The sequence below is a fragment of the Electrona antarctica genome (assembly GCF_951216825.1).
Source record: "Electrona antarctica genome assembly, chromosome: 9".
NCBI lineage: Eukaryota > Metazoa > Chordata > Actinopteri > Myctophiformes > Myctophidae > Electrona > Electrona antarctica.
The window spans coordinates 54,798,471-54,826,448 of NC_136790.1; the positions used below are offsets into that span (position 1 = coordinate 54,798,471).

Here is a 27,978-nt window from a genome sequence, read left to right on the forward strand (position 1 = left end):
AAAGGCACGCGAGAGACGGACTGAAGCGCCATGCTTTCCTGCTCCTCCACAAAGTGATCCACAGACACTCCCTGATTCTTTTTTATTTCGTTTTCATCTTGAGTTTGTTTGTGTTCCAGTAATCTGAGTTCCCAGAAGTTTTATTTTTCGCCACTAGGGGGGCGTCCAGCAGCTCTGAGCCGAGTCATGATGACAGAAGCTCAGCCTGCTGTGTGTCTTCCTCCGTTTATAACCTTTGTTTATAAAGCTTTATAAATGTTATCTAAAGCTCTCTACTCAGAGCCACGGATGGTAGGATCCTCCTCGGGTCGGTGGAAGAACCGAATCTTCAATGTTGTTACAGAAAAACACTTTTTAATCACATCCCTGGACGTTTTCACTGTTTGTTTCACCATGCCTTCAAATAGGCGCCCCTATCGGCCGGCACGATAGGGGATTACATTACAACTCTATTAGTAGAAACGTCCAGGGATGTGATTAAAAAGTGTTTTTCTGTAACAACAGTGAAGTATTTAGACAGGTACATTGGTATCTTGGTGGTGTAGTGAATCTTGTGGACCAGACCCATTGCAAGATGCTGTACTCTGTCGTCAACCCTAAACCATTCCAGCCTGCCAATATGAGCAGGGTGAGGTGGGTTCTGGGAGTAAGGCAGAGTAGTATCCAGACCAGCTTAGCTATAGTTTGTTGTTTTGTTTTGTTTGTTGGTTACAAAATAACAAACAAAACAAAACAGCAAACAACTATATCAATATCCAGCCCTCGAGAGTTTTTTTGTGTGTGTGTGTGTGTGTGTGCGTGTGTGTGTGTGTGTGTGTGTGTGTGTGTGTGTGTGAATAATATCGAAACTAAGCACAGGATAGGGTAGGTGTGTGTGTGTGTGTGTGTGTGAATAATATCGAAACTATAAGCACAGGATAGGGGAGGTGTGTGTGTGTGTTTGGGGGGGTATGCTGGGGGGGGGGGGGGGGGGGGGGGCATTAGAGGCCGTTCCTCGGGCTCCATGAAAAAAAATATATATAGGCCTTGCATTTTTTTAAATGATAATAACAATAATAGTTCTGTTCTGTCTGTTTGACGTTTTAGGGCAGCGTCGGTCCTAAAATCTATGCCAATTAGTTGTGCGTGTGTGCGTGCGTGCGTGCGTGTGTGTGTGTGTGTATAAACCACAACAACACGTCTAAGTCGTGGTCGTGGTCGTGCTCATGGTGACTTCCTGTCACATGACGTCCTGTTGTCTGCACAGAGACATTACTTCCTGTTACAACTATACGTTTTACTAAAAAGAAACATGTTGCACTGAATGTCTTTATAGAAAATATTTATTAAAATAAAACAATAGATTATAGATTATAGTGAAATATGTTTTACATCACGCAGAAAAGAACAATAGACTAATAATGCATATTTAGTACATACATTCAAACTTAATAAAATGTAGAAGGAAAATTAAAACGTTTTAAAGACTGCACTCACTCACGCGTGCGGACACACGCACGCACGCGCACACACATGCATGCAAACACACACACACACACAAAATGGAAACAAGACCGCAAGGAATGAGTGTTAGACTGTACTCTGTTGCTGTTTATACATTTATGTCTAATAAACTATTCAACCAATCAAAGCAGAGACACTTGGACAACACTCTTCCTTGTGCTTTGTTTGCAACTATAGCTTTCTAATCCTGTGCGTGTGTGCACGCGTGTGTGTCGTAGTTACACAGCCACTTCCATGATGACAGCATTGATGCCTCTTCTCCTCGCATTGGCTGCTGCAGCTGAGAGAGAGAGAGAGAGAGAGAGAGAGAGAGAGAGAGAGAGAGAGAGAGAGAGAGAGATCACAATCACTTTAATTTAAAGGCCATGTGATGCTACATCTGATTAGCTCTGGAATGCTAGCTGCTCAGGTTCAAGACCTGGGGTAATTTTTGCCTCAATCAAAGACGTTCAGAATGGAAGGCATTGGCAGGGGTGAATACTGGATACCTGGCATTGAATGTGTTTAATGTCTGTATGAGTATCAGAGTGAAGGTTCAAGAGTCTAAATAGAAATGATCTGATATGATTGGCCAGTCCTATTTAATGATCCGTGGCTGTGATTGGCCAGTCCTATTTAATGATCCGGCTCTGGCTCTGTCCTTCAGGATAGAACTAGAACTACATATGAGAAGTGTGTTCTCACCTCTGGCTCTGGCTCTGTCCTTCTGGATAGAACTAGAACTACATAGATAAGTGTGTTCTCACCTCTAGCTCTGGCTCTGGCTCTGTCCTTCTGGATAGAGAAGTAGAGAAAGGTAGAGATGACGTAGGGAGTGAACACCAGTATCTTGATGATCAGCTGGGTCAGAGTCATGAGAGGTTCTGCTGGGTCGGCGCTCGGGTCGGAGGAGGAAGAGGAATCTGGGAAAGACAACAAATGGTTTTATAGTTTCCAAACACTGGATTATCTTCTCGTGGTCGAATCATCTGACAACGACTCACTTGTCACCTCCATCCAGCTCTCTGGGGACTCTCCGAGGCCAGAGATTGAGCACTTGTAGAGTCCTTGGTCAGACTTGTTGACGCCGAGGATGGTCATCTGTCCTGCAGACTCAGCCCTGAAGAAGGATCCGTTTTGGTAGAAGTCAGCCGGAAGGTCGGAGGACCGTTCCTTTGTTGTCTGGTGGTTGTAGAGGCAGCGGAACGTGGCGTTACCTCCCTCTGGCACAGGAAGTAGAGGACTCTGTAGGATCACATCTATAGAGCAACATGTTATAGTTCTACTGTTAGAAACAGGACTCTGTAGGATCACATCTATAGAGCAACATGTTATAGTTCTACTGTCAGAAACAGGACTCTGTAGGATCACATCTATAGAGCAACATGTTATAATTCTACTGTTAGAAACATGACTCTGTAGGATCACATCTATAGAGCAACATGTTATAATTCTACTATTAGAAACATGACTCTGTAGGATCACATCTATAGAGCAACATGTTATAATTCTACTATTAGAAACAGGACTCTGTAGGATCACATCTATAGAGCAACATGTTATAATTCTACTATTAGAAACAGGACTCTGTAGGATCACATCTATAGAGCAACATGTTATAATTCTACTATTAGAAACAGGACTCTGTAGGATCACATCTATAGAGCAACATGTTATAATTCTACTATTAGAAACAGGACTCTGTAGGATCACATCTATAGAGCAACATGTTATAATTCTACTATTAGAAACAGGACTCTGTAGGATCACATCTATAGAGCAACATGTTATAATTCTACTATTAGAAACAGGACTCTGTAGGATCACATCTATAGAGCAACATGTTATAATTCTACTATTAGAAACAGGACTCTGTAGGATCACATCTATAGAGCAACATGTTATAATTCTACTATTAGAAACAGGACTCTGTAGGATCACATCTATAGAGCAACATGTTATAATTCTACTATTAGAAACAGGACTCTGTAGGATCACATCTATAGAGCAACATGTTATAATTCTACTATTAGAAACATGACTCTGTAGGATCACATCTAGAACAACATGTTGTAGTTCTACTATTAGAGACAGGTTATAGTATTGTGTATCTGTACTAGTGTCTATCTACAGTAACATTCTGTCATATTAATGATACACAGTAGAACACAACGACCTCCAGTATGATGTGGAAGGACATTTAAATGTAATAATTATACTGTACTTGTATGTATGATGTGGAAGGGCATTTAAATGACCAGAGATCTTGATGTGGACGGTTGGGCTGTGTAATAATTATATAAACTGTACCAGAGATCTTGATGTGGACGGTTGGGCTGTGTAATAATTATATTAACTGTACCAGAGATCTTGATGTGGACGGTTGGGCTGTGTAATAATTATATAAACTGTACCAGAGATCTTGATGTGGACGGTTGGGCTGTGTAATAATTATATAAACTGTACCAGAGATCTTGATGTGGACGGTTGGGCTGTGTAATAATTATATAAACTGTACCAGAGATCTTGATGTGGACGGTTGGGCTGTGTAATAATTATATAAACTGTACCAGAGATCTTGATGTGGACGGTTGGGCTGTGTAATAATTATATAAACTGTACCAGAGATCTTGATGTGGACGGTTGGGCTGTGTAATAATTATAGAAACTGTACCAGAGATCTTGATGTGGACGGTTGGGCTGTGTAATAATTATAGAAACTGTACCAGAGATCTTGATGTGGACGGTTGGGCTGTGTAATAATTATATTAACTGTACCAGAGATCTTGATGTGGACGGTTGGGCTGTGTAATAATTATATAAACTGTACCAGAGATCTTGATGTGGACGGTTGGGCTGTGTAATAATTATATAAACTGTACCAGAGATCTTGATGTGGACGGTTGGGCTGTGTAATAATTATATAAACTGTACCAGAGATCTTGATGTGGACGGTTGGGCTGTGTAATAATTATATAAACTGTACCAGAGATCTTGATGTGGACGGTTGGGCTGTGTAATAATTATATAAACTGTACCAGAGATCTTGATGTGGACGGTTGGGCTGTGTAATAATTATATAAACTGTACCAGAGATCTTGATGTGGACGGTTGGGCTGTGTAATAATTATATAAACTGTACCAGAGATCTTGATGTGGACGGTTGGGCTGTGTAATAATTATATAAACTGTACCAGAGATCTTGATGTGGACGGTTGGGCTGTGTAATAATTATATAAACTGTACCAGAGATCTTGATGTGGACGGTTTGGCTGTGTAATAATTATATAAACTGTACCAGAGATCTTGATGTGGACGGTTGGGCTGTGTAATAATTATATAAACTGTACCAGAGATCTTGATGTGGACGGTTGGGCTGTGTAATAATTATATAAACTGTACCAGAGATCTTGATGTGGACGGTTGGGCTGTGTAATAATTATATAAACTGTACCAGAGATCTTGATGTGGACGGTTGGGCTGTGTAATAATTATATAAACTGTACCAGAGATCTTGATGTGGACGGTTGGGCTGTGTAATAATTATATAAACTGTACCAGAGATCTTGATGTGGACGGTTGGGCTGTGTAATAATTATATAAACTGTACCAGAGATCTTGATGTGGACGGTTGGGCTGTGTAATAATTATATAAACTGTACCAGAGATCTTGATGTGGACGGTTGGGCTGTGTAATAATTATATAAACTGTACCAGAGATCTTGATGTGGACGGTTGGGCTGTGTAATAATTATATAAACTGTACCAGAGATCTTGATGTGGACGGTTGGGCTGTGTAATAATTATATAAACTGTACCAGAGATCTTGATGTGGACGGTTGGGCTGTGTAATAATTATATAAACTGTACCAGAGATCTTGATGTGGACGGTTGGGCTGTGTAATAATTATATAAACTGTACCAGAGATCTTGATGTGGACGGTTGGGCTGTGTAATAATTATATAAACTGTACCAGAGATCTTGATGTGGACGGTTGGGCTGTGTAATAATTATATAAACTGTACCAGAGATCTTGATGTGGACGGTTGGGCTGTGTAATAATTATATAAACTGTACCAGAGATCTTGATGTGGACGGTTGGGCTGTGTAATAATTATATAAACTGTACCAGAGATCTTGATGTGGACGGTTGGGCTGTGTAATAATTATATAAACTGTACCAGAGATCTTGATGTGGACGGTTGGGCTGTGTAATAATTATATAAACTGTACCAGAGATCTTGATGTGGACGGTTGGGCTGTGTAATAATTATATAAACTGTACCAGAGATCTTGATGTGGACGGTTGGGCTGTGTAATAATTATATAAACTGTACCAGAGATCTTGATGTGGACGGTTGGGCTGTGTTCTCCAGTGGACTCAGACTCACACCAGTAAACTGCAGAGTCTCCGTCGTAGAGAGTGACAGAGCACTGAGAGTGACTAACTCCTGTTAGAATCACAATGAAAACAGAGACGTTATCATGGGCCCCATTCACTATGGGCCCCATTCACTATGCCCCATTCACTATGGGCCCCATTCACTATGCCCCATTCACTATGGGCCCCATTCACTATGGGCCCATTCACTATGCCCCATTCACTATGGGCCCATTCACTATGGGCCCCATTCACTATGGGCCCCATTCACTATGGGCCCCATTCACTATGGGCCCATTCACTATGCCCCATTCACTATGGGCCCATTCACTATGGGCCCCATTCACTATGGGCCCCATTCACTATGGGCCCCATTCACTATGGGCCCCATTCACTATGGGCCCCATTCACTATGCCCCATTCACTATGGGCCCCATTCACTATGGGCCCCATTCACTATGGGCCCCATTCACTATGGGCCCCATTCACTATGGGCCCCATTCACTATGGGCCCATTCACTATGGGCCCCATTCACTATGGGCCGCCCCATTCACTATGGGCCCCATTCACTATGCCCCATTCACTATGGGCCCATTCACTATGGGCCCCATTCACTATGGGCCCCATTCACTATGGGCCCATTCACTATGGGCCCCATTCACTATGGGCCCCATTCACTATGCCCCATTCACTATGGGCCCCATTCACTATGGGCCCCATTCACTATGGGCCCCATTCACTATGGGCCCCATTCACTATGGGCCCCATTCACTATGGGCCCCATTCACTATGCCCCATTCACTATGGGCCCCATTCACTATGGGCCCATTCACTATGGGCCCCATTCACTATGGGCCCCATTCACTATGGGCCCCATTCACTATGGGCATATATGTATTATTATAATTGTAATATTTTACTCATGATCAGAGCTTCCGTTGCTCCAGACTGTATGACGGAAGCATTTATATTTTACTCATGATCAGAGCTTCCGTTGCTCCAGACTGTATGACGGAAGCATTTATATTTTACTCATGATCAGAGCTTCCGTTGCTCCAGACTGTATGACGGAAGCATTTATATTTTACTCATGATCAGAGCTTCCGTTGTTCCAGACTGTACGACGGAAGCATTTATATTTTACTCATGATCAGAGCTTCCGTTGCTCCAGACTGTACGACGGAAGCATTTATATTTTACTCATGATCAGAGCTTCCGTTGCTCTGCAACAGTCTGGCAACACGAGACTTCCAAAACCCTAACCCTGACTCAGTACCTTCAATAGTTCCCCAGTCTTACCTTCAATAGTTCCCCAGTCTTACCTTCAATAGTTCCCCAGTCTTACCTTCAATAGTTCCCCAGTCTTACCTTCAATAGTTCCCCAGTCTTACCTTCAATAGTTCCCCAGTCTTACCTTCAATAGTTCCCCAGTCACGGCCGCAGGTCCCAGATGCCTTATTGCTCTGTCTTCTCACAGTCCATCCTGCTGCACAACTCAGTGAGATGGACTCACGGGGGAAGAAGTCTGATTGGTCAGGGCGAACTCTCAGAGACACTGGATCTGGATCTGGATCTGGATCTGGATCTGGAAGGAAAGAAGGAAGGAAAGAAAGAAAGAAAGGAAGAAAGAGAGAGAGAAAGAGAGAAAGAAATACATTAGTTAGAAGAGCAAATCTGTTGAGGATGTACAGTCATTGTTCATGTTTTTTATATTGTATATTGTATATTATATTGTATATTATATTGTTCATGTTTTTTATATTATGATAAATATTATGATAAATCAAGATAAATCGGCTTCGCCTCGGTGGTTAAACTCCCTGTCGGTGAATTATCTCCCGATAATGACCACCTAGCCAGATATTATCCCTTACATAATATACATATAACTACACAGACTGCTGTTTCCTCGACACACGCTAAGCAATGCATTCAATGACAATCAATATCAATATGATTGATTTAATACAATCTTATGATTCCAGATTCTTATTTTAAAACTTCTTAAGATCTCATGTTTCATGAACTAAGATCATAAACATGATACTGTGAGATATTATCTACTCTGCCAGACTGAAGCCTGTGTGTGTGTGTGCGTGTGCGTGCGTGTTGTTGTGTAAATTCCACCTCACAATCCTCTGTGGTTTTAGTGCTTCTATGTCGATGCCTTTTTATAAATAGCCCTACATATAATTATAAAGTGTTGTAGTTCTCTAAATGATCGTCTCACACTACACTACCCATAATGCAATGAAATGACGTCATCTCACCTTCTGGTTGAGCAGGAGCACAACAGATGAGGAAATACATCACTGTGGGAGAGAGACATAGAGAGAGAGGGGGGGGAGAGAGAGAGAGAGAGAGAGAGAGAGAGAGAGAGAGAGAGAGAGAGAGAGAGAGGGGGGGGGGGGGAGAGAGAGAGAGAGAGAGAGAGAGAGAGAGAGAGAGAGAGGGGGGGGGAGAGAGGGGGGGGAGAGAGAGAGAGAGAGAGACAGAGAGAGAGAGAGAGAGAGACAGACAGACAGACAGACAGACAGACAGACAGACAGACAGACAGACAGACAGACAGACAGACAGACAGACAGACAGACAGACAGACAGACAGACAGACTTAGTTTTAATAATTAAATTAAATATCGCCTGATAAAGGTAATGTAATTTTCCCTAATTTAAGACGCTCTTAATCCAGAGAGATTTACAGTAAGCAAGAACAACACATGGTAAAAGTCTATAACAGTAGAATATCTATAAGGAAACTATGAGTATAGGCCTACACTATAGTGCTATGTCTACATAAAATGCTGTCTGAGTTACATAAATTGAGCTTAAATTTGCATTTGCCTGTAAAGGCTCATACATAGTCTGGAATTACGGTGGTTAGGTGACCACCGAACTACAACATGACGTCACGAGCCGCGGTGAAGAGCAAACCACCGCCACCGCTCCAGCCCTTCTCTCTGTTTTTACTCACCACCGCTCAATGTTATTTCAGCATTGAGCACTGACCGGTGGTCAGCTCACCACCGGAGCGGTGGTGAGCTGACCACCGAAAATCCAGACTATGAATAGGCCTTAAGGTGGAGGCTATAGGGTGAGGTGGAGGCTAGGTGAGGTGGAGGCTATCGGGTGAGGTGGAGACTACAGGGTGAGTGGTACCTGTAAGGTGGAGGCTATAGGGTGAGGTGGAGGCTATAGGGTGAGGTGGAGGCTATAGGGTGAGGTGGAGACTATAGGGTGAGTGGTACCTGTAAGGTGGAGGCTATAGGGTGAGGTGGAGGCTATAGGGTGAGGTGGAGGCTATAGGGTGAGGTGGAGGCTATATGGTGAGGTGGAGGCTATAGGGTGAGGTAGAGGCTATAGGGTGAGGTGGAGGCTATAGGGTGAGGTGGAGGCTATAGGGTGAGGTGGAGGCTATATGGTGAGGTGGAGGCTATAGGGTGAGGTGGAGGCTATAGGGTAAGGTGGAGACTACAGGGTCAGGTGGAGGCTATAGGGTTAGGTGGAGGCTATAGGGTGAGTGGTACCTGTAAGGTGGAGGCTATAGGGTGAGGTGGAGGCTATAGGGTGAGGGCTATAGGGTGAGGTGGAGGCTATAGGGTGAGGTGGAGGCTATAGGGTGAGGTGGAGGCTATAGGGTGAGGTGGAGACTATAGGGTGAGGTGGAGGCTATAGGGTGAGGTGGAGACTATAGGGTGAGGTGGAGGCTATAGGGTGAGGTGGAGAATAAGACAGAATGTAGAACTGGTACGAACACTAAGACAGAATGTAGAACTGGTACGAACACTAAGACACAATGTAGAACTGGTACGAACACTAAGACACAATGTAGAACTGGTACGAACACTAAGACACAATGTAGAACTGGTACGAACACTAAGACAGAATGCTGCTTTTATTTGACATGAATTTTCTGTCCAGAGGAAACTACCATTAACCCCAAACCACTGCTAGTCATCACAGGATGCGACAAAACATGATCCATGAATTCTAGTCTGCATGCGGTAATTAATAGAAATACTAGTCAGTAGAGTAGTTAGTAATCAATAGAAGTAGGCCTACTTGTCAGTAGAGTAGTTATAATTAATAGAAGTACTAGTCAGTAGAGTAGTTAGTAATCAATAGAAGTAGGCCTACTACTTCAATACACAATACTTCAATACACAATAGGTCAACAATACAAAAGACGTTAGTTTTGTGAATTAATTGAATCTCAGTGAACTGAGATAAATGAAGTACTCACATATATAAACACAGTAAACTGAGATATACATGAAGTACTCACATATATAAACACGGTAAAAGTACTCACATGCTGTGATGTAGGATGGTGTACATGTCATGGTGTCGAAGTGACTGACTGACACTGACTGAGAGCTGAGTACACACACACACACGCACTGACGGAGAACAGAGCTGTACGTGTGGTTTCGCACACACACACACACACACACACACACACACACACACACACACACACACACACACACACACGCACGCACACACACTGACTGTGTGGTTTCACATACATACACAGCTCTGCTGGCTGGATGAAGAGACCATTTCCTTGCTGGTAAGATGCTCTGACACTCTGACACACACAGACACACACACACACACACACACACACACACACACACACACACACACACACACACACACACACACACACACACACACACACATACACACACACGGCGCTCTAATACATGTTGTGCCTTTTAATATAATTTAATTTCATGTTTTATGAGTTGAATAAATAGACAAAAAGTTAGAGGGATAGTTCAGATTTTTTTAACTTAAGCTGTATGAAATACTTTAATATAGTGATTGCAACTGTATTAATTGATTGGCCGAGTCCCGTGGTGGGAGTTCTGCTCTGGTTTTGGTGAAATATTAAGTAGTTCCAGTCATTTTGTGGGGGGGAGGCACTGGGGCCACGCAGTAAAAGTAAATTAATTCACATTGTATTGTTGACCTTTTTTGTATTGTTGACCTTTGTACGTCTCTAAATGTTTTGATGAATTGAACATGGTGGACCCTCTTGTAAACGTAAGTGTAATGCTTAATTGGGTTAACAGTCTTTGTATTGAGTTTGTGCTTGAAATGTACTGTAATTCTGCAAACTGTTAATAAATATTTCAATCAATCAATCAAAAAACCTATTTCTAAAATATTAGTGCAACTTTCGTTCATTTTTGACCCCTCTATCACACAGAACTATGTTTTTTGTGTCCATATCACTACGCCCAAAAAATAGTTCCATGTGATAGAGTGGTCAAAGTTGAACGAAAGTTGCGCTAATATTTTAGAAATAGGTCAACAATACAAAAGACATAGTTTTGTGAATTAATTGTGTGGCCCCAGTACCCCCCACAAAATGACCGGAACTATTTAGTTCTGGTCAGTATTTCATACAACTTTTTAGTTAAAAAAAAATCTGAACTCTAGGCTACCTCCAGAACTCTGGAGGCCTCAGGATATATAGCTTGTAAATATGACTCAACTCTGACACCTAGTGGTAGAATTTCAAACCTTGAGATAGGATCCGACAGGAAGCACGCACATCTCAAGACATTCTGCAGGTGCTGGTCAAAAAATATACGTACAATGAAAAAGGAAGGGATGTCCGCACACTGAGTTGTAGCTCCCAGGAAGATTCTTTATTTGTTACAACGTTTCGACCTCTGTGGGTCTTCGTCAGGTATGAGTACACAACATCAAGAGGCGTATTGATTGATTGATTGATTTAAATATGTATTAACAGTTTGCAGAATTACAGTACATTTCAAGCACAAACTCAATACAAAGGCTGTTAACTGTGAGTGGACGACCCAATTAAGCATTACACTTGTTTACAACAGGGTCCACCATGTTCAATTCATCAAAACATTTAGAGACGTACAAATAGACACTTCTATATAGACAAAGAACAGAACAGGAATTCATCAACAGCATATGGGCAGGTCAACAAGGAACAAGCTCTGTTGCAATGATGAAAATCAAGCCCACCGCATCAGAAAGGATGAGGCTGCAATCAGCATGTAGGGCATGTCTAGCTAAGGACTCTATAAATATATTGAAAATAGTGGCTCTAAGGCCAACTCTTTAGAACCCAAAATAAAAGTATAAAGGTGCAGACATAGTTAAAAGTAAGCTGCAAACCAATAAGAACATTGCAAAGGATACAAATACTGCCTACAGGATGAGACCAAAATATAATAGGAAAATAATCAAAATATATAATAGGGTACTGTAAAATAATGAGGACATAGCATAGGGCCAAAGAATGGCAATAACACAAATAATACACAAAAGTTAAAAAGATAAAACATAAAAAGAAATAATGAATTAACCCCGAAATGGCTTGACATCAAATTCCTGTCGATTATGGTCACCACCCCGAGGGGGTCGCTCTACTTTTTCAATGCCCCAATATTTTAAAGTAGAAATATTATGTCCCATTTTTTTTTAAATGGGCTGTGACTGGATTTCGCTCGTCGCCACATCTGATATTACTTCTATGTTCACTGATACGTGTGCGTAGGGCTCTGCTAGTTTTGCCAACATAGGCTAAGCCACAGGGGCATTTAATAAGATAAACAACAAAAGTGGTGGAACATGTGATGGCACCTCTTATTGCCATCTCTTTGACAGTGTGGGGATGTGTAAAGTATTTGCTTTTGGACGTGAAGCTGGATCAAAGGCAAGCAGTTGATTTAACAAATAGATTTCTTACAAGGGGGTACAAACCAGAATGGATTGACACAGCAGCTAAACGTTTTGAGTCTGTCACACAGGAGGAGTGTTTGAAACCCACTACATGCACTAAACCAAATGATAATTCCCCTTTCTGTATTACTAGATACTCCTCTATGGGCTTTGAATTCAGAAGGATCCTACACAAACACTGGCATATCATTCAGACTGATCCTAAACTTAAGCTTCACGTCCAAAAGCAAATACTTTACACATCCCCACAGTGGCAAAGAGATGGCAATAAGAGGTGCCATCACATGTTCCGAAATCCAGTCGCAGCCCATTTTAAAAAAATGGGACATAATATTTCTACTTTAAAATATTGGGGCATTGAAAAAGTAGAGAGACCCCCTCGGGGTGGTGACCATAATCGACTCCTACTCCAACGTGAAGCTTTTTACATTTATACACTCAACACTATGGCGCCTCAAGGGCTTAATGAGGAATTTGATGTCAAGCCATTTCGGGGTTAATTCATTCTTTCTTTTTATGTTTTATCTTTTTAACTTTTGTGTATTATTTGTGTTATTGCCATTCTTTGGCCCTATGCTATGTCCTCATTATTTTACAGTACCCTATTATATATTTTGATTATTTTCCTATTATATTTTGGTCTCATCCTGTAGGCAGTATTTGTATCCTTTGCAATGTTCTTATTGGTTTGCAGCTTACTTTGAACTATGTCTGCACCTTTATACTTTTCTTTTGGGTTCTAAAGAGTTGGCCTTAGAGCCACTATTTTCAATATATTTATATATATATAGAGTCCTTAGCTAGACATGCCCTACATGCTGATTGCAGCCTCATCCTTTCTGATGCGGTGGGCGTGTCTAGCTTGATTTTCATCATTGCAACAGAGCTTGTTCCTTGTTGACCTGCCCATATGCTGTTGTATATAATGATGAATTCCTGTTCTGTTCTTTGTCTATATAGAAGTGTCTATTTGTACGTCTCTAAATGTTTTGATGAATTGAACATGGTGGACCCTGTTGTAAACAAGTGTAATGCTTAATTGGGTCGTCCACTCACAGTTAACAGCCTTTGTATTGAGTTTGTGATCGAAATGTACTGTAATTCTGCAAACTGTTAATAAATATTTCAATCAATCAATCAATCAATACGCCTCTTGATGTTGTGTACTCATACCTGACGAAGACCCACAGAGGTCGAAACGTTGTAACAAATAAATAATCTTCCTGGGAGCTACAACTCAGTGTGCGGACATCCCTTCCTTTTTCAGAATTTCAAACCTATACATATACATCACAGTATGTAGAATGGGTACATTTCATTATATTTAGCAGTATGTAGAATGGGTACATTTCATTATATTTCACAGTATGTAGAATGGTTACATTTTATTGTATTTCACAGTATGTAGAATGGGTACATTTCATTATATTTCACAGTATGTAGAATGGGTACATTTCATTATATTTCACAGTATGTAGAATGGGTACATTTCATTATTTCACAGTATGTAGAATGGGTACATTTCATTATATTTCACAGTATGTAGAATGGGTACATTTCATTATATTTCACAGTATGTAGAATGGGTACATTTCATTGTATTTCACAGTATGTAGTATGGGTACATTTCATTATATTTCACAGTATGTAGAATGGGTACATTTCATTATATTTCACAGTATGTAGAATGGGTACATTTCATTATATTTCACAGTATGTAGAATGGGCACATTTCATTGTATTTCACAGTATGTAGAATGGGTACATTTCATTATATTTCACAGTATATAGAATGGGTACATTTCATTATATTTCACAGTATATAGAATGGGTACATTTCATTATATTTCACAGTATGTAGAATGGGTACATTTCATTATTTCACAGTATGTAGAATGGGTACATTTCATTATATTTCACAGTATGTAGAATGGGTACATTTCACAGTATGTAGAATGGGTACATTTCATTATATTTCACAGTATGTAGAATGAGTACATTTCATTATATTTCACAGTATGTAGAATGTGTACATTTCATTGTATTTCACAGTATGTAGAATGGGTACATTTCATTATATTTCACAGTATGTAGAATGGGTACATTTCATTATATTTCACAGTACAATGGGTACATTTCATTATTTCACAGTATGTAGAATGGGTACATTTCATTATATTTCAAAGTATGTGTACATTTCATTGTATTTCACAGTATGTAGAATGGGTACATTTCATTATATTTCACAGTATGTAGAATGGGTACATTTCATTATATTTCACAGTATGTAGAATGGGTACATTTCATTATATTTCACAGTATGTAGAATGGGTACATTTCATTGTATTTCACAGTATGTAGAATGGGTACATTTCATTATATTTCACAGTATGTAGAATGGGTACATTTCATTATATTTCACAGTATGTAGAATGGGTACATTTCATTATATTTCACAGTATGTAGAATGGGTACATTTAATTGTATTTCACAGTATGTAGAATGGGTACATTTCATTATATTTCACCGTATGTAGAATGGGTACATTTCATTATATTTCACAGTATGTAGAATGGGTACATTTCATTATATTTCACAGTATGTAGAATGGGTACATTTCATTGTATTTCACAGTATGTAGAATGGGTACATTTCATTATATTTCACAGTATGTAGAATGGGTACATTTCATTATATTTCACAGTATGTAGAATGGGTACATTTCATTATATTTCACAGTATGTAGAATGGGTACATTTCATTATTTCACAGTATGTAGAATGGGTACATTTCATTATATTTCACAGTATGTAGAATGGGTACATTTCATTATATTTCACAGTATGTAGAATGGGTACATTTCATTATTTCACAGTATGTAGAATGGGTACATTTCATTATATTTCACAGTATGTGTACATTTCATTGTATTTCACAGTATGTAGAATGGGTACATTTCATTATATTTCACAGTATGTAGAATGGGTACATTTCATTATATTTCGCAGTATGTAGAATGGGTACATTTCATTATATTTCACAGTATGTAGAATGGGTACATTTCATTATATTAATATTTTAGAAATAGGTCAACAATACAAAAAACGTTAGTTTTGTGAATTAATTGTGTGGCCCCAGTACCCCCCACAAAATGACCGGAACTATTTAGTTCTGGTCAGTATTTCATACAACTTTTTAGTTAAAAAAAAATCTGAACTCTAGGCTACCTCCAGAACTCTGGAGGCCTCAGGATATATAGCCAGTAAATATGACTCAACTCTGACACCTAGTGGTAGAATTTCAAACCTTGAGATAGGATCCGACAGGAAGCACGCACATCTCAAGACATTCTGCAGGTGCTGGTCAAAGAATATACGTACAATGAAAAAGGAAGGGATGTCCGCACACTGAGTTGTAGCTCCCAGGAAGATTCTTTATTTGTTACAACGTTTCGACCACTGTGGGTCTTCGTCAGGTATGAGTACACAACATCAAGAGGCGTATTGATTGATTGATTGATTTAAATATTTATTAACAGTTTGCAGAATTACAGTACATTTCGAGCACAAACTCAATACAAAGGCTGTTAACTGTGAGTGGACGACCCAATTAAGCATTACACTTGTTTACAACAGGGTCCACCATGTTCAATTCATCAAAACATTTAGAGACGTACAAATAGACACTTCTATATAGACAAAGAACAGAACAGGAATTCATCAACAGCATATGGGCAGGTCAACAAGGAACAAGCTCTGTTGCAATGATGAAAATCAAGCCCACCGCATCAGAAAGGATGAGGCTGCAATCAGCATGTAGGGCATGTCTAGCTAAGGACTCTATAAATATATTGAAAATAGTGGCTCTAAGGCCAACTCTTTAGAACCCAAAAGAAAAGTATAAAGGTGCAGACATAGTTAAAAGTAAGCTGCAAACCAATAAGAACATTGCAAAGGATACAAATACTGCCTACAGGATGAGACCAAAATATAATAGGAAAATAATCAAAATATATAATAGGGTACTGTAAAATAATGAGGACATAGCATAGGGCCAAAGAATGGCAATAACACAAATAATACACAAAAGTTAAAAAGATAAAACATAAAAAGAAAGAATGAATTAACCCCGAAATGGCTTGACATCAAATTCCTCATTAAGCCCTTGAGGCGCCATAGTGTTGAGTGTATAAATGTAAAAAGCTTCACGTTGGAGTAGGAGTCGATTATGGTCACCACCCCGAGGGGGTCTCTCTACTTTTTCAATGCCCCAATATTTTAAAGTAGAAATATTATGTCCCATTTTTTTTTAAATGGGCTGCGACTGGATTTCGCTCGTCGCCACATCTGATATTACTTCTATGTTCACTGATACGTGTGCGTAGGGCTCTGCTAGTTTTGCCAACATAGGCTAAGCCACAGGGGCATTTAATAAGATAAACAACAAAAGTGGTGGAACATGTGATGGCACCTCTTATTGCCATCTCTTTGACACTGTGGGGATGTGTAAAGTATTTGCTTTTGGACGTGAAGCTGGATCAAAGGCAAGCAGTTGATTTAACAAATAGATTTCTTACAAGGGGGTACAAACCAGAATGGATTGACACAGCAGCTAAACGTTTTGAGTCTGTCACACAGGAGGAGTGTTTGAAATCCACTCCATGCACTAAACCAAATGATAATTCCCCTTTCTGTATTACTAGATACTCCTCTATGGGCTTTGAATTCAGAAGGATCCTACACAAACACTGGCATATCATTCAGACTGATCCTAAACTTAAGCTTCACGTCCAAAAGCAAATACTTTACACATCCCCACAGTGGCAAAGAGATGGCAATAAGAGGTGCCATCACATGTTCCGAAATCCAGTCGCAGCCCATTTAAAAAAAATGGGACATAATATTTCTACTTTAAAATATTGGGGCATTGAAAAAGTAGAGAGACCCCCTCGGGGTGGTGACCATAATCGACTCCTACTCCAACGTGAAGCTTTTTACATTTATACACTCAACACTATGGCGCCTCAAGGGCTTAATGAGGAATTTGATGTCAAGCCATTTCGGGGTTAATTCATTCTTTCTTTTTATGTTTTATCTTTTTAACTTTTGTGTATTATTTGTGTTATTGCCATTCTTTGGCCCTATGCTATGTCCTCATTATTTTACAGTACCCTATTATATATTTTGATTATTTTCCTATTATATTTTGGTCTCATCCTGTAGGCAGTATTTGTATCCTTTGCAATGTTCTTATTGGTTTGCAGCTTACTTTGAACTATGTCTGCACCTTTATACTTTTCTTTTGGGTTCTAAAGAGTTGGCCTTAGAGCCACTATTTTCAATATATTTATATATATATAGAGTCCTTAGCTAGACATGCCCTACATGCTGATTGCAGCCTCATCCTTTCTGATGCGGTGGGCGTGTCTAGCTTGATTTTCATCATTGCAACAGAGCTTGTTCCTTGTTGACCTGCCCATATGCTGTTGTATATAATGATGAATTCCTGTTCTGTTCTTTGTCTATATAGAAGTGTCTATTTGTACGTCTCTAAATGTTTTGATGAATTGAACATGGTGGACCCTGTTGTAAACAAGTGTAATGCTTAATTGGGTCGTCCACTCACAGTTAACAGCCTTTGTATTGAGTTTGTGATCGAAATGTACTGTAATTCTGCAAACTGTTAATAAATATTTCAATCAATCAATCAATCAATACGCCTCTTGATGTTGTGTACTCATACCTGACGAAGACCCACAGAGGTCGAAACGTTGTAACAAATAAATAATCTTCCTGGGAGCTACAACTCAGTGTGCGGACATCCCTTCCTTTTTCAGAATTTCAAACCTATACATATACATCACAGTATGTAGAATGGGTACATTTCATTATATTTAGCAGTATGTAGAATGGGTACATTTCATTATATTTCACAGTATGTAGAATGGTTACATTTTATTGTATTTCACAGTATGTAGAATGGGTACATTTCATTATATTTCACAGTATGTAGAATGGGTACATTTCATTATATTTCACAGTATGTAGAATGGGTACATTTCATTATTTCACAGTATGTAGAATGGGTACATTTCATTATATTTCACAGTATGTAGAATGGGTACATTTCATTATGTAACTGCCCGTGACACTTAGTGTTTAACTTAACTTTAATTGTTATTTTCGTTACTTATGTGGTTAACCTTTAATTTGACATTTCCTGTAATTTGGTTCCCCTTTTACTTTGGAACTTCCTGTCACCGCACCGACACGCACATAAGTCTGTTCACTTCACTCACCTGATCATTCACACACAAACAGTGACAGAGTGACAGGGGAGAGAGCAGTGTATGTTTGAAAGTAGCAGCGCCAGACGGTATGTTTTATTTTGTTTGCAGCATTCATGTTCATACTAATTGTGTAATGTTGAAAACCTGCTAGATGATGTGTAGCGCTGGTCGACCGTTAAGTGAACCTGTCCATATTGTCCACAGTGTCTGCTTTGCTGGGACAGTGACCGATGTGCCAAATACCTGCATCTAATTATCCCTTAATCGTTTGGTGATGTTTGAAGTCTAAGGTGGCTTTCTACTCAGCCTTTAGCCCCTCAGTTAGCGGAGCGAGGTACAGACTTACCTTTGTTTTGTTTGTTTGGGTCTCTTTCATGATTTACTTTAGTTTTAGTTGCATTTTGTTTGGTTGATGTTTGGTTTATTTTCATTGTTTGTGGTGCTTTTGCTTCACGATCTGCTTGTTTGTTTATTGAAATGACTTGAGTTATATTGAATCACTGATTATGATCAACTATAAATGAATTATTTTATTGTTGAATTGTACAAAAGTGATTAACTTAATGCACTGATTTTATTGAATGAAACTATGAAATGTTTGGTATGATTCTTAAAGTATTTATTCTGTTTTATAGTTTTCACGGTGTTCCTATGATCTTCATCTGTACCCGAAGAAAAAATAAACGACACCCGTTGAGACCATCCACTTCTAATTATTTCACAAACCGAGGGCGCTTACAGTGAAAACTCGACGCTGGATGCACAGCAGCTCAACGTCGACACCTACATCTCATCTACAGCCACCCTGCTCTTCAAGTCACCAGCCCATAGTCACAAGTTTGTCACACTCACACCACAGTAACCTACACATTAAGAGGTACCTTGGACCTACATTTATTGCTGCTGGACTAAAGGTTCTAAAGGGACGAAGGGAAAAATGAAAAAATTATAAAAACAAGAAAATGAAAATAAAAAAAATGTGGGAAAACCTAATGTGTTTTCCCAAGGTGAAGGGTTTTAATTTCTGGTCCTAAGTTATTCATCTATTTCTGGTCCTGAGGTATTTCTCAAAACAGAGTTGCTGCATGAACCAATGAAACATTAAATGGGACATTTTGCATAAATTATGGTTAAATTGTTTGATATCATTCATTTTGGGGTGCAAAGTTTGTCTGTTGAGTTGCCTCATGGTGTATATGTATACTCTGAATTTCAAACTGACCCAAAATACTCTCTGAAGTGTAAGCATCAAACAATATAACAAATGCCAACCCCTGATGAGACAACAGTAAATATGCAGCAGCCAATCAATTCTGAACAGACTGCTGAACACGAACAGGCTTTCACCAAGGCTTATACCACCTGGACGCATATGGCAATAAATATTCGAACGGCATTAAAAACATTTTGCTTAGCAGAGGACCTCCATGACATAAAGGAAGGTATTCAGAACCAACACAATGCAATAAATGAACATTATGAATCCATCAAACGCAACGGCACTACTACCCCAGACATTGTCAAACAAATGGATGCCTGTATAATAATCACCTCAGAGATTTGTGAAATGGCTGATAAATACCTGGATACTGTTAATCAGCCTTTCAATGAGGTGCTGGCAAAGTTGCGTGTCAGGATGGCCTTAGATAAGGAGGAGTATGGATCCATTTTCGGACACACCAATACAGAAACCATCATCTCTGACTCTTCAGAGGGGACGGAAAACCATGCACAGTCCCGTGGAACCCATCCATTGCATTCATCCAAAACCCCTTCCATAGCAAACTGTGATGATTCAAAATCTACCTCCAGCCACCACTCCAATACTTCCTCCAAAGCCTCCAGTGATGATTCAAAATCTACCTCCAGCCACCACTCTAACACTTCCTCCAAAGCCTCCTGGAAAATAGCTGATGCAGAAGCAGATCTTGCCGCCAAACGGGAAAAGGCCAAAGCACTGCAGGAGATCCTTAACCAGCAAGCCAAACTACAAGAGGAAAAGATGAAACTACAGCGACTTGAGGTCCAAAAGGACATCAGAGTAGCAGCAGCACGGGTTCAAGTGTATAAGCTATTTGAAGGTGATAATGAACACTGCAATAAACTACCCTCTGCTCCTCCAAACCTCACATGTTTCACAAAGTACCTCCAAGCAGAACCATGTATATCCTGTCACTCTATTGCCTCCCCAATTAATCGCAGACCTGCGTCTGAGAGGACTTCTAAAAAAGCCAGAGCTTTCCACACGACTACCCAGAATGAGTCCAACCCCAAGCCTCCATTCACCTGCCCCATCTGTGCTCGGAAAGCGCATGGTATTGCTACATGCCCCAGATTTGCGCGCACAACTATGGAAGACAAGAAGGCTTACATATTTGAAAATAACCTCTGCTTTGGATGCCTGAGAAGGGGACACGTCGGCAAGAGATGCAGGAGAAGACATACATGTGGCATATGTTATCGACCTCATCCTACCTGTCTGCATCATGGCAGAGATAAGAGAACGGGGGGAGACATGGCGAAGGAGTCCACGGATAGCTGTACAAGTAAGGAGACCCATACTGCCAGTCATGTCTACATGCCATCTACAGAGGACCCACAGAGGTGGGCGACTGAGCTGAAGTCTAAAGTAAACCGTTTAGAGGACGAGCTAGACGACCTGCGCACCCACAAACGGATGGCCTTGGCAGATAATGAACACCTGCGGCTGGAAGTGGCTGAGCTGATGAAAGGGAACATGGAAACAGCTAAACTTCTGAATACCATAAAACGGAGCCAGGATGACTTCCTCAGGTCCAAAGGGCAGCTAGACAGTGAGTTAGACCTCCTCCGACACAACACCAGAATCAAGACGAATGAGCAGCATCAAGAGATCAATCGACTGAACAAAGAGTTGATGGAACAGAAAGCTGAGTTGGCTGACGTACACAACACTCTACGAAATAAAGACATGGAGATGGATAGAAGTAATAGAGAGCTGGAGGCCTTACGAGCTCGGCTTCAACAACAGCTTGCCATCACGGCAGAGCAGGAGACTGAGCGATTGAGAAAAGAACTGGGAAGCCCACGGGCCCAACTTGAGCAGGGGTGTCATGAAGACACGCTGATACAGAAGCTCCATGAAAACCAGTCCTGTCCGCTCCAGTGTGCTGTAGTGGAAGCCAAGGGCATCATACCGGATGCTGTGGGAAAAATGGATGACCCCATACATTTCCAGTACAACGACTCCCCTGGAAGTTGGGAGCTGGGAGACATGCATGCTGCTAGAGAGGTTGCCTCTACCAAGCGTGGACAGCAGCAAAGCACTAACCAAGGACCAATCCGACTCATTAGGACTAACACCAATCAAGCTGAAAGGGGAAATGGAGACCTACGTGGAGATTCGGGAGCTAGAAACCCAATTGGAAGTAAGATCTTTTCCGCTAATCTTGTCATCGAAAGGCCAACTAAAAACGTGGTTATTTTCGTAGAGCGAATGACCAAATAATCCTCAATCTCATTGACCTGTAAAGATGTCGTGAATCATGTAATCTGCAATTCAAAATGATTGCCCTAGGTAACATGATTGGGGGGAGTGTAACTGCCCGTGACACTTAGTGTTTAACTTAACTTTAATTGTTATTTTCGTTACTTATGTGGTTAACCTTTAATTTGACATTTCCTGTAATTTGGTTCCCCTTTTACTTTGGAACTTCCTGTCACCGCACCGACACGCACATAAGTCTGTTCACTTCACTCACCTGATCATTCACACACAAACAGTGACAGAGTGACAGGGGAGAGAGCAGTGTATGTTTGAAAGTAGCAGCGCCAGACGGTATGTTTTATTTTGTTTGCAGCATTCATGTTCATACTAATTGTGTAATGTTGAAAACCTGCTAGATGATGTGTAGCGCTGGTCGACCGTTAAGTGAACCTGTCCATATTGTCCACAGTGTCTGCTTTGCTGGGACAGTGACCGATGTGCCAAATACCTGCATCTAATTATCCCTTAATCGTTTGGTGATGTTTGAAGTCTAAGGTGGCTTTCTACTCAGCCTTTAGCCCCTCAGTTAGCGGAGCGAGGTACAGACTTACCTTTGTTTTGTTTGTTTGGGTCTCTTTCATGATTTACTTTAGTTTTAGTTGCATTTTGTTTGGTTGATGTTTGGTTTATTTTCATTGTTTGTGGTGCTTTTGCTTCACGATCTGCTTGTTTGTTTATTGAAATGACTTGAGTTATATTGAATCACTGATTATGATCAACTATAAATGAATTATTTTATTGTTGAATTGTACAAAAGTGATTAACTTAATGCACTGATTTTATTGAATGAAACTATGAAATGTTTGGTATGATTCTTAAAGTATTTATTCTGTTTTATAGTTTTCACGGTGTTCCTATGATCTTCATCTGTACCCGAAGAAAAAATAAACGACACCCGTTGAGACCATCCACTTCTAATTATTTCACAAACCGAGGGCGCTTACACATTATATTTCACAGTATGTAGAATGGGTACATTTCATTGTATTTCACAGTATGTAGTATGGGTACATTTCATTATATTTCACAGTATGTAGAATGGGTACATTTCATTATATTTCACAGTATGTAGAATGGGTACATTTCATTATATTTCACAGTATGTAGAATGGGCACATTTCATTGTATTTCACAGTATGTAGAATGGGTACATTTCATTATATTTCACAGTATATAGAATGGGTACATTTCATTATATTTCACAGTATATAGAATGGGTACATTTCATTATATTTCACAGTATGTAGAATGGGTACATTTCATTATTTCACAGTATGTAGAATGGGTACATTTCACAGTATGTAGAATGGGTACATTTCATTATATTTCACAGTATGTAGAATGAGTACATTTCATTATATTTCACAGTATGTAGAATGTGTACATTTCATTGTATTTCACAGTATGTAGAATGGGTACATTTCATTATATTTCACAGTATGTAGAATGGGTACATTTCATTATATTTCACAGTACAATGGGTACATTTCATTATTTCACAGTATGTAGAATGGGTACATTTCATTATATTTCAAAGTATGTGTACATTTCATTGTATTTCACAGTATGTAGAATGGGTACATTTCATTATATTTCACAGTATGTAGAATGGGTACATTTCATTATATTTCACAGTATGTAGAATGGGTACATTTCATTATATTTCACAGTATGTAGAATGGGTACATTTCATTGTATTTCACAGTATGTAGAATGGGTACATTTCATTATATTTCACAGTATGTAGAATGGGTACATTTCATTATATTTCACAGTATGTAGAATGGGTACATTTCATTATATTTCACAGTATGTAGAATGGGTACATTTCATTATATTTCACAGTATGTAGAATGGGTACATTTCATTATATTTCACAGTATGTAGAATGGGTACATTTCATTATATTTCACAGTATGTAGAATGGGTACATTTAATTGTATTTCACAGTATGTAGAATGGGTACATTTCATTATATTTCACCGTATGTAGAATGGGTACATTTCATTATATTTCACAGTATGTAGAATGGGTACATTTCATTATATTTCACAGTATGTAGAATGGGTACATTTCATTGTATTTCACAGTATGTAGAATGGGTACATTTCATTATATTTCACAGTATGTAGAATGGGTACATTTCATTATATTTCACAGTATGTAGAATGGGTACATTTCATTATATTTCACAGTATGTAGAATGGGTACATTTCATTATATTTCACAGTATGTAGAATGGGTACATTTCATTATTTCACAGTATGTAGAATGGGTACATTTCATTATATTTCACAGTATGTAGAATGGGTACATTTCATTATATTTCACAGTATGTAGAATGGGTACATTTCATTATTTCACAGTATGTAGAATGGGTACATTTCATTATATTTCACAGTATGTGTACATTTCATTGTATTTCACAGTATGTAGAATGGGTACATTTCATTATATTTCACAGTATGTAGAATGGGTACATTTCATTATATTTCGCAGTATGTAGAATGGGTACATTTCATTATATTTCACAGTATGTAGAATGGGTACATTTCATTATATTAATATTTTAGAAATAGGTCAACAATACAAAAAACGTTAGTTTTGTGAATTAATTGTGTGGCCCCAGTACCCCCCACAAAATGACCGGAACTATTTAGTTCTGGTCAGTATTTCATACAACTTTTTAGTTAAAAAAAAATCTGAACTCTAGGCTACCTCCAGAACTCTGGAGGCCTCAGGATATATAGCCAGTAAATATGACTCAACTCTGACACCTAGTGGTAGAATTTCAAACCTTGAGATAGGATCCGACAGGAAGCACGCACATCTCAAGACATTCTGCAGGTGCTGGTCAAAGAATCTTATATACAATTGAAAAGGTGTCCCCAGGAGGTGTCCCCAGGACAGGAACAAAAGGCACCAGCTACTACGTCACTGACACGCTGCAACACGCTGCAACACACACTGCAACAACACACTAACACGTCACACACTTACCCTCCGCGTCGTTGGTTCCCTATCTCCTCATGTCGCGCCGCACGGCCACACTCGACACCAGCCGCGTAAAAATTGTCATCGCACTGCCACTACAGCCGGCTCCCGTCCACACTCGCAAACAATATCAATATCAATAATAAACACAAACACGCCACAAGCACCGACACCCCCGCCTAATTTGTTGCCACGTCTATGAAAACAAGCACAGAAAAAATGCCATTCAACACGCTACTTACACACACTACCACTCGCTTACAATACGCGGACCTGGCAACACTACATTCCCTCTCCCATTGGCTCACAGCCCACCACGTGACCCACACAGGGAGGGAGACGATTGCGTGATGCTTCTATGTACAGGATTCTATAGGTCACCACTTTTGGTGTGACACACACACAGTGTACAGCCTGCCGGAAACCAACAGTAGAAGAAGAAGAACAACAACAACACAGGTTCTACACTGATTCTAACTTGGATGGAGAGCGCCGCGATTACATACATACAACGTTACAATCATGCAAACACGACCGCATCGACACCTGACGTGGTACAATCGGGCCGAACCGAGCCGCATATATGGATAACAACAACAACGCCAACACTACACGCAGACGCTGCAACAACGCGATGCAACACAACACGTAAGTTACGTATGTAACTATGGTTCTATGAATCCTGGATGACTGCTTAACACTGGATGATTTGCGTCCAGTGTTAAGCACTGCCTCTGGCAGTCAGTACGGATGAAATACAACAGCTGTGTACAACGCAGTGTCACTGCAGACACGTGTGTGTGCGTGCGCGGGGGGGGGGGGGGGGGGGGGGGAATTTGGATCGCCTCGCGATGCAGCTGAAATGGCACACACACACACGCCACAAAACGCTAATAATAATAATAACACAAAATTACAACAACACACTAATCATAACAACAGTACAGAGAACAGTACAGTACACATGAGTACAGTACAGTACAGAAACAAACCTCACATCAGCATATTAATCCATATCCAATAATAATAATAATAACAAATAATAACACAACACTAATAACTATAATATCAACAGTACAGACAACAGTACAGTACAGTACATCAGAATATTAATCCATGTAATAATAATAATAATAATAAATAACAACACAACACTAATAACAGTACAGAGAACAGTACAGTACAGTACACATGAGTACAGTACAGTACAGTATACTGTTCCTGCGCCTTGCCATGCTCTCTTTCAATCATAATAACAATAATCAATAACACTACTAATAACAACAATAATATCAACAACACAGAGAACAGCACAGTACACATGAGTACAGTACAGTACAGAAACAAAGCTCACATCAGAATATTAATCCATGTAATAATACTAATAATAATAATAATAAATAATAACACAACACTAATAACTATAATATCAACAGTACAGAGAACAGTACAGTACAGTACATCAGAATATTAATCCATGTAATAATAATAATAATAATAATAAAAAATAACACTAATACAACAGCACAGAGAACAGTACAGTACAGTACACATGAGTACAGTACAGTACAAAGACTTACAGTACAGCACAGTACAGTACAGTATACTGTTCCTGCGCCTTGCCATGCTCACTTTCAGACGCAAATACACAAAACCACACAGGGCCACTCAGCCAGCTTGGCAACTTTGCGCTTTCCAAGCAAATGCATCAATTCAAACATCATGGCTTGCCATTGCCTTCTTCCCTTTTGCGACGCATCGCATGGCGCGAGGATGAGCGGGCCGAAGGCCCGCGAAATTCTAGTATACGTACAATGAAAAAGGAAGGGATGTCCGCACACTGAGTTGTAGCTCCCAGGAAGATTCTTTATTTGTTACAACGTTTCGACCACTGTGGGTCTTCGTCAGGTATGAGTACACAACATCAAGAGGCGTATTGATTGATTGATTGATTTAAATATTTATTAACAGTTTGCAGAATTACAGTACATTTCGAGCACAAACTCAATACAAAGGCTGTTAACTGTGAGTGGACGACCCAATTAAGCATTACACTTGTTTACAACAGGGTCCACCATGTTCAATTCATCAAAACATTTAGAGACGTACAAATAGACACTTCTATATAGACAAAGAACAGAACAGGAATTCATCAACAGCATATGGGCAGGTCAACAAGGAACAAGCTCTGTTGCAATGATGAAAATCAAGCCCACCGCATCAGAAAGGATGAGGCTGCAATCAGCATGTAGGGCATGTCTAGCTAAGGACTCTATAAATATATTGAAAATAGTGGCTCTAAGGCCAACTCTTTAGAACCCAAAAGAAAAGTATAAAGGTGCAGACATAGTTAAAAGTAAGCTGCAAACCAATAAGAACATTGCAAAGGATACAAATACTGCCTACAGGATGAGACCAAAATATAATAGGAAAATAATCAAAATATATAATAGGGTACTGTAAAATAATGAGGACATAGCATAGGGCCAAAGAATGGCAATAACACAAATAATACACAAAAGTTAAAAAGATAAAACATAAAAAGAAAGAATGAATTAACCCCGAAATGGCTTGA

At 39.7% G+C, this 27,978-nt stretch overlaps 1 protein-coding gene across 6 annotated transcripts; it reads left to right on the top strand.

Moving 5' to 3' along the window:
• The first annotated feature begins 15,916 nt into the window (after nucleotides 1-15,916).
• On the top strand, nucleotides 15,917-23,349 carry LOC306929369 (uncharacterized protein). Of its 6 annotated transcripts, none has more exons than XM_079509876.1 (4): nucleotides 15,917-15,950; nucleotides 18,875-18,969; nucleotides 19,088-19,217; nucleotides 19,519-23,332. In XM_079509876.1, the coding sequence occupies exon 4, from the start codon at nucleotides 20,148-20,150 to the stop codon at nucleotides 22,368-22,370; it is 2,223 nt and encodes a 740-aa protein (XP_079366002.1). In that variant the 5' UTR covers nucleotides 15,917-15,950; nucleotides 18,875-18,969; nucleotides 19,088-19,217; nucleotides 19,519-20,147; the 3' UTR covers nucleotides 22,371-23,332. The 6 variants fall into 6 exon arrangements, 4 of the variants coding, with proteins under 4 accessions (XP_079366002.1, XP_079366001.1, XP_079365999.1 ...); XM_079509875.1 differs by lacking the exon at nucleotides 15,917-15,950 and adding an exon at nucleotides 15,970-16,069; XR_013790773.1 differs by lacking the exon at nucleotides 15,917-15,950 and having other exon boundaries at nucleotides 18,745-18,969; nucleotides 19,519-22,948; nucleotides 23,250-23,349.
• Nucleotides 23,350-27,978: the final 4,629 nt, after the last annotated feature.

Coding starts and splice junctions, on each gene's coding strand:
- LOC306929369 (XM_079509876.1), top strand. CDS start 20,148: ATGCCAACCCCTGATGAGACAACAGTAAATATGCAGCAGCCAATCAAT.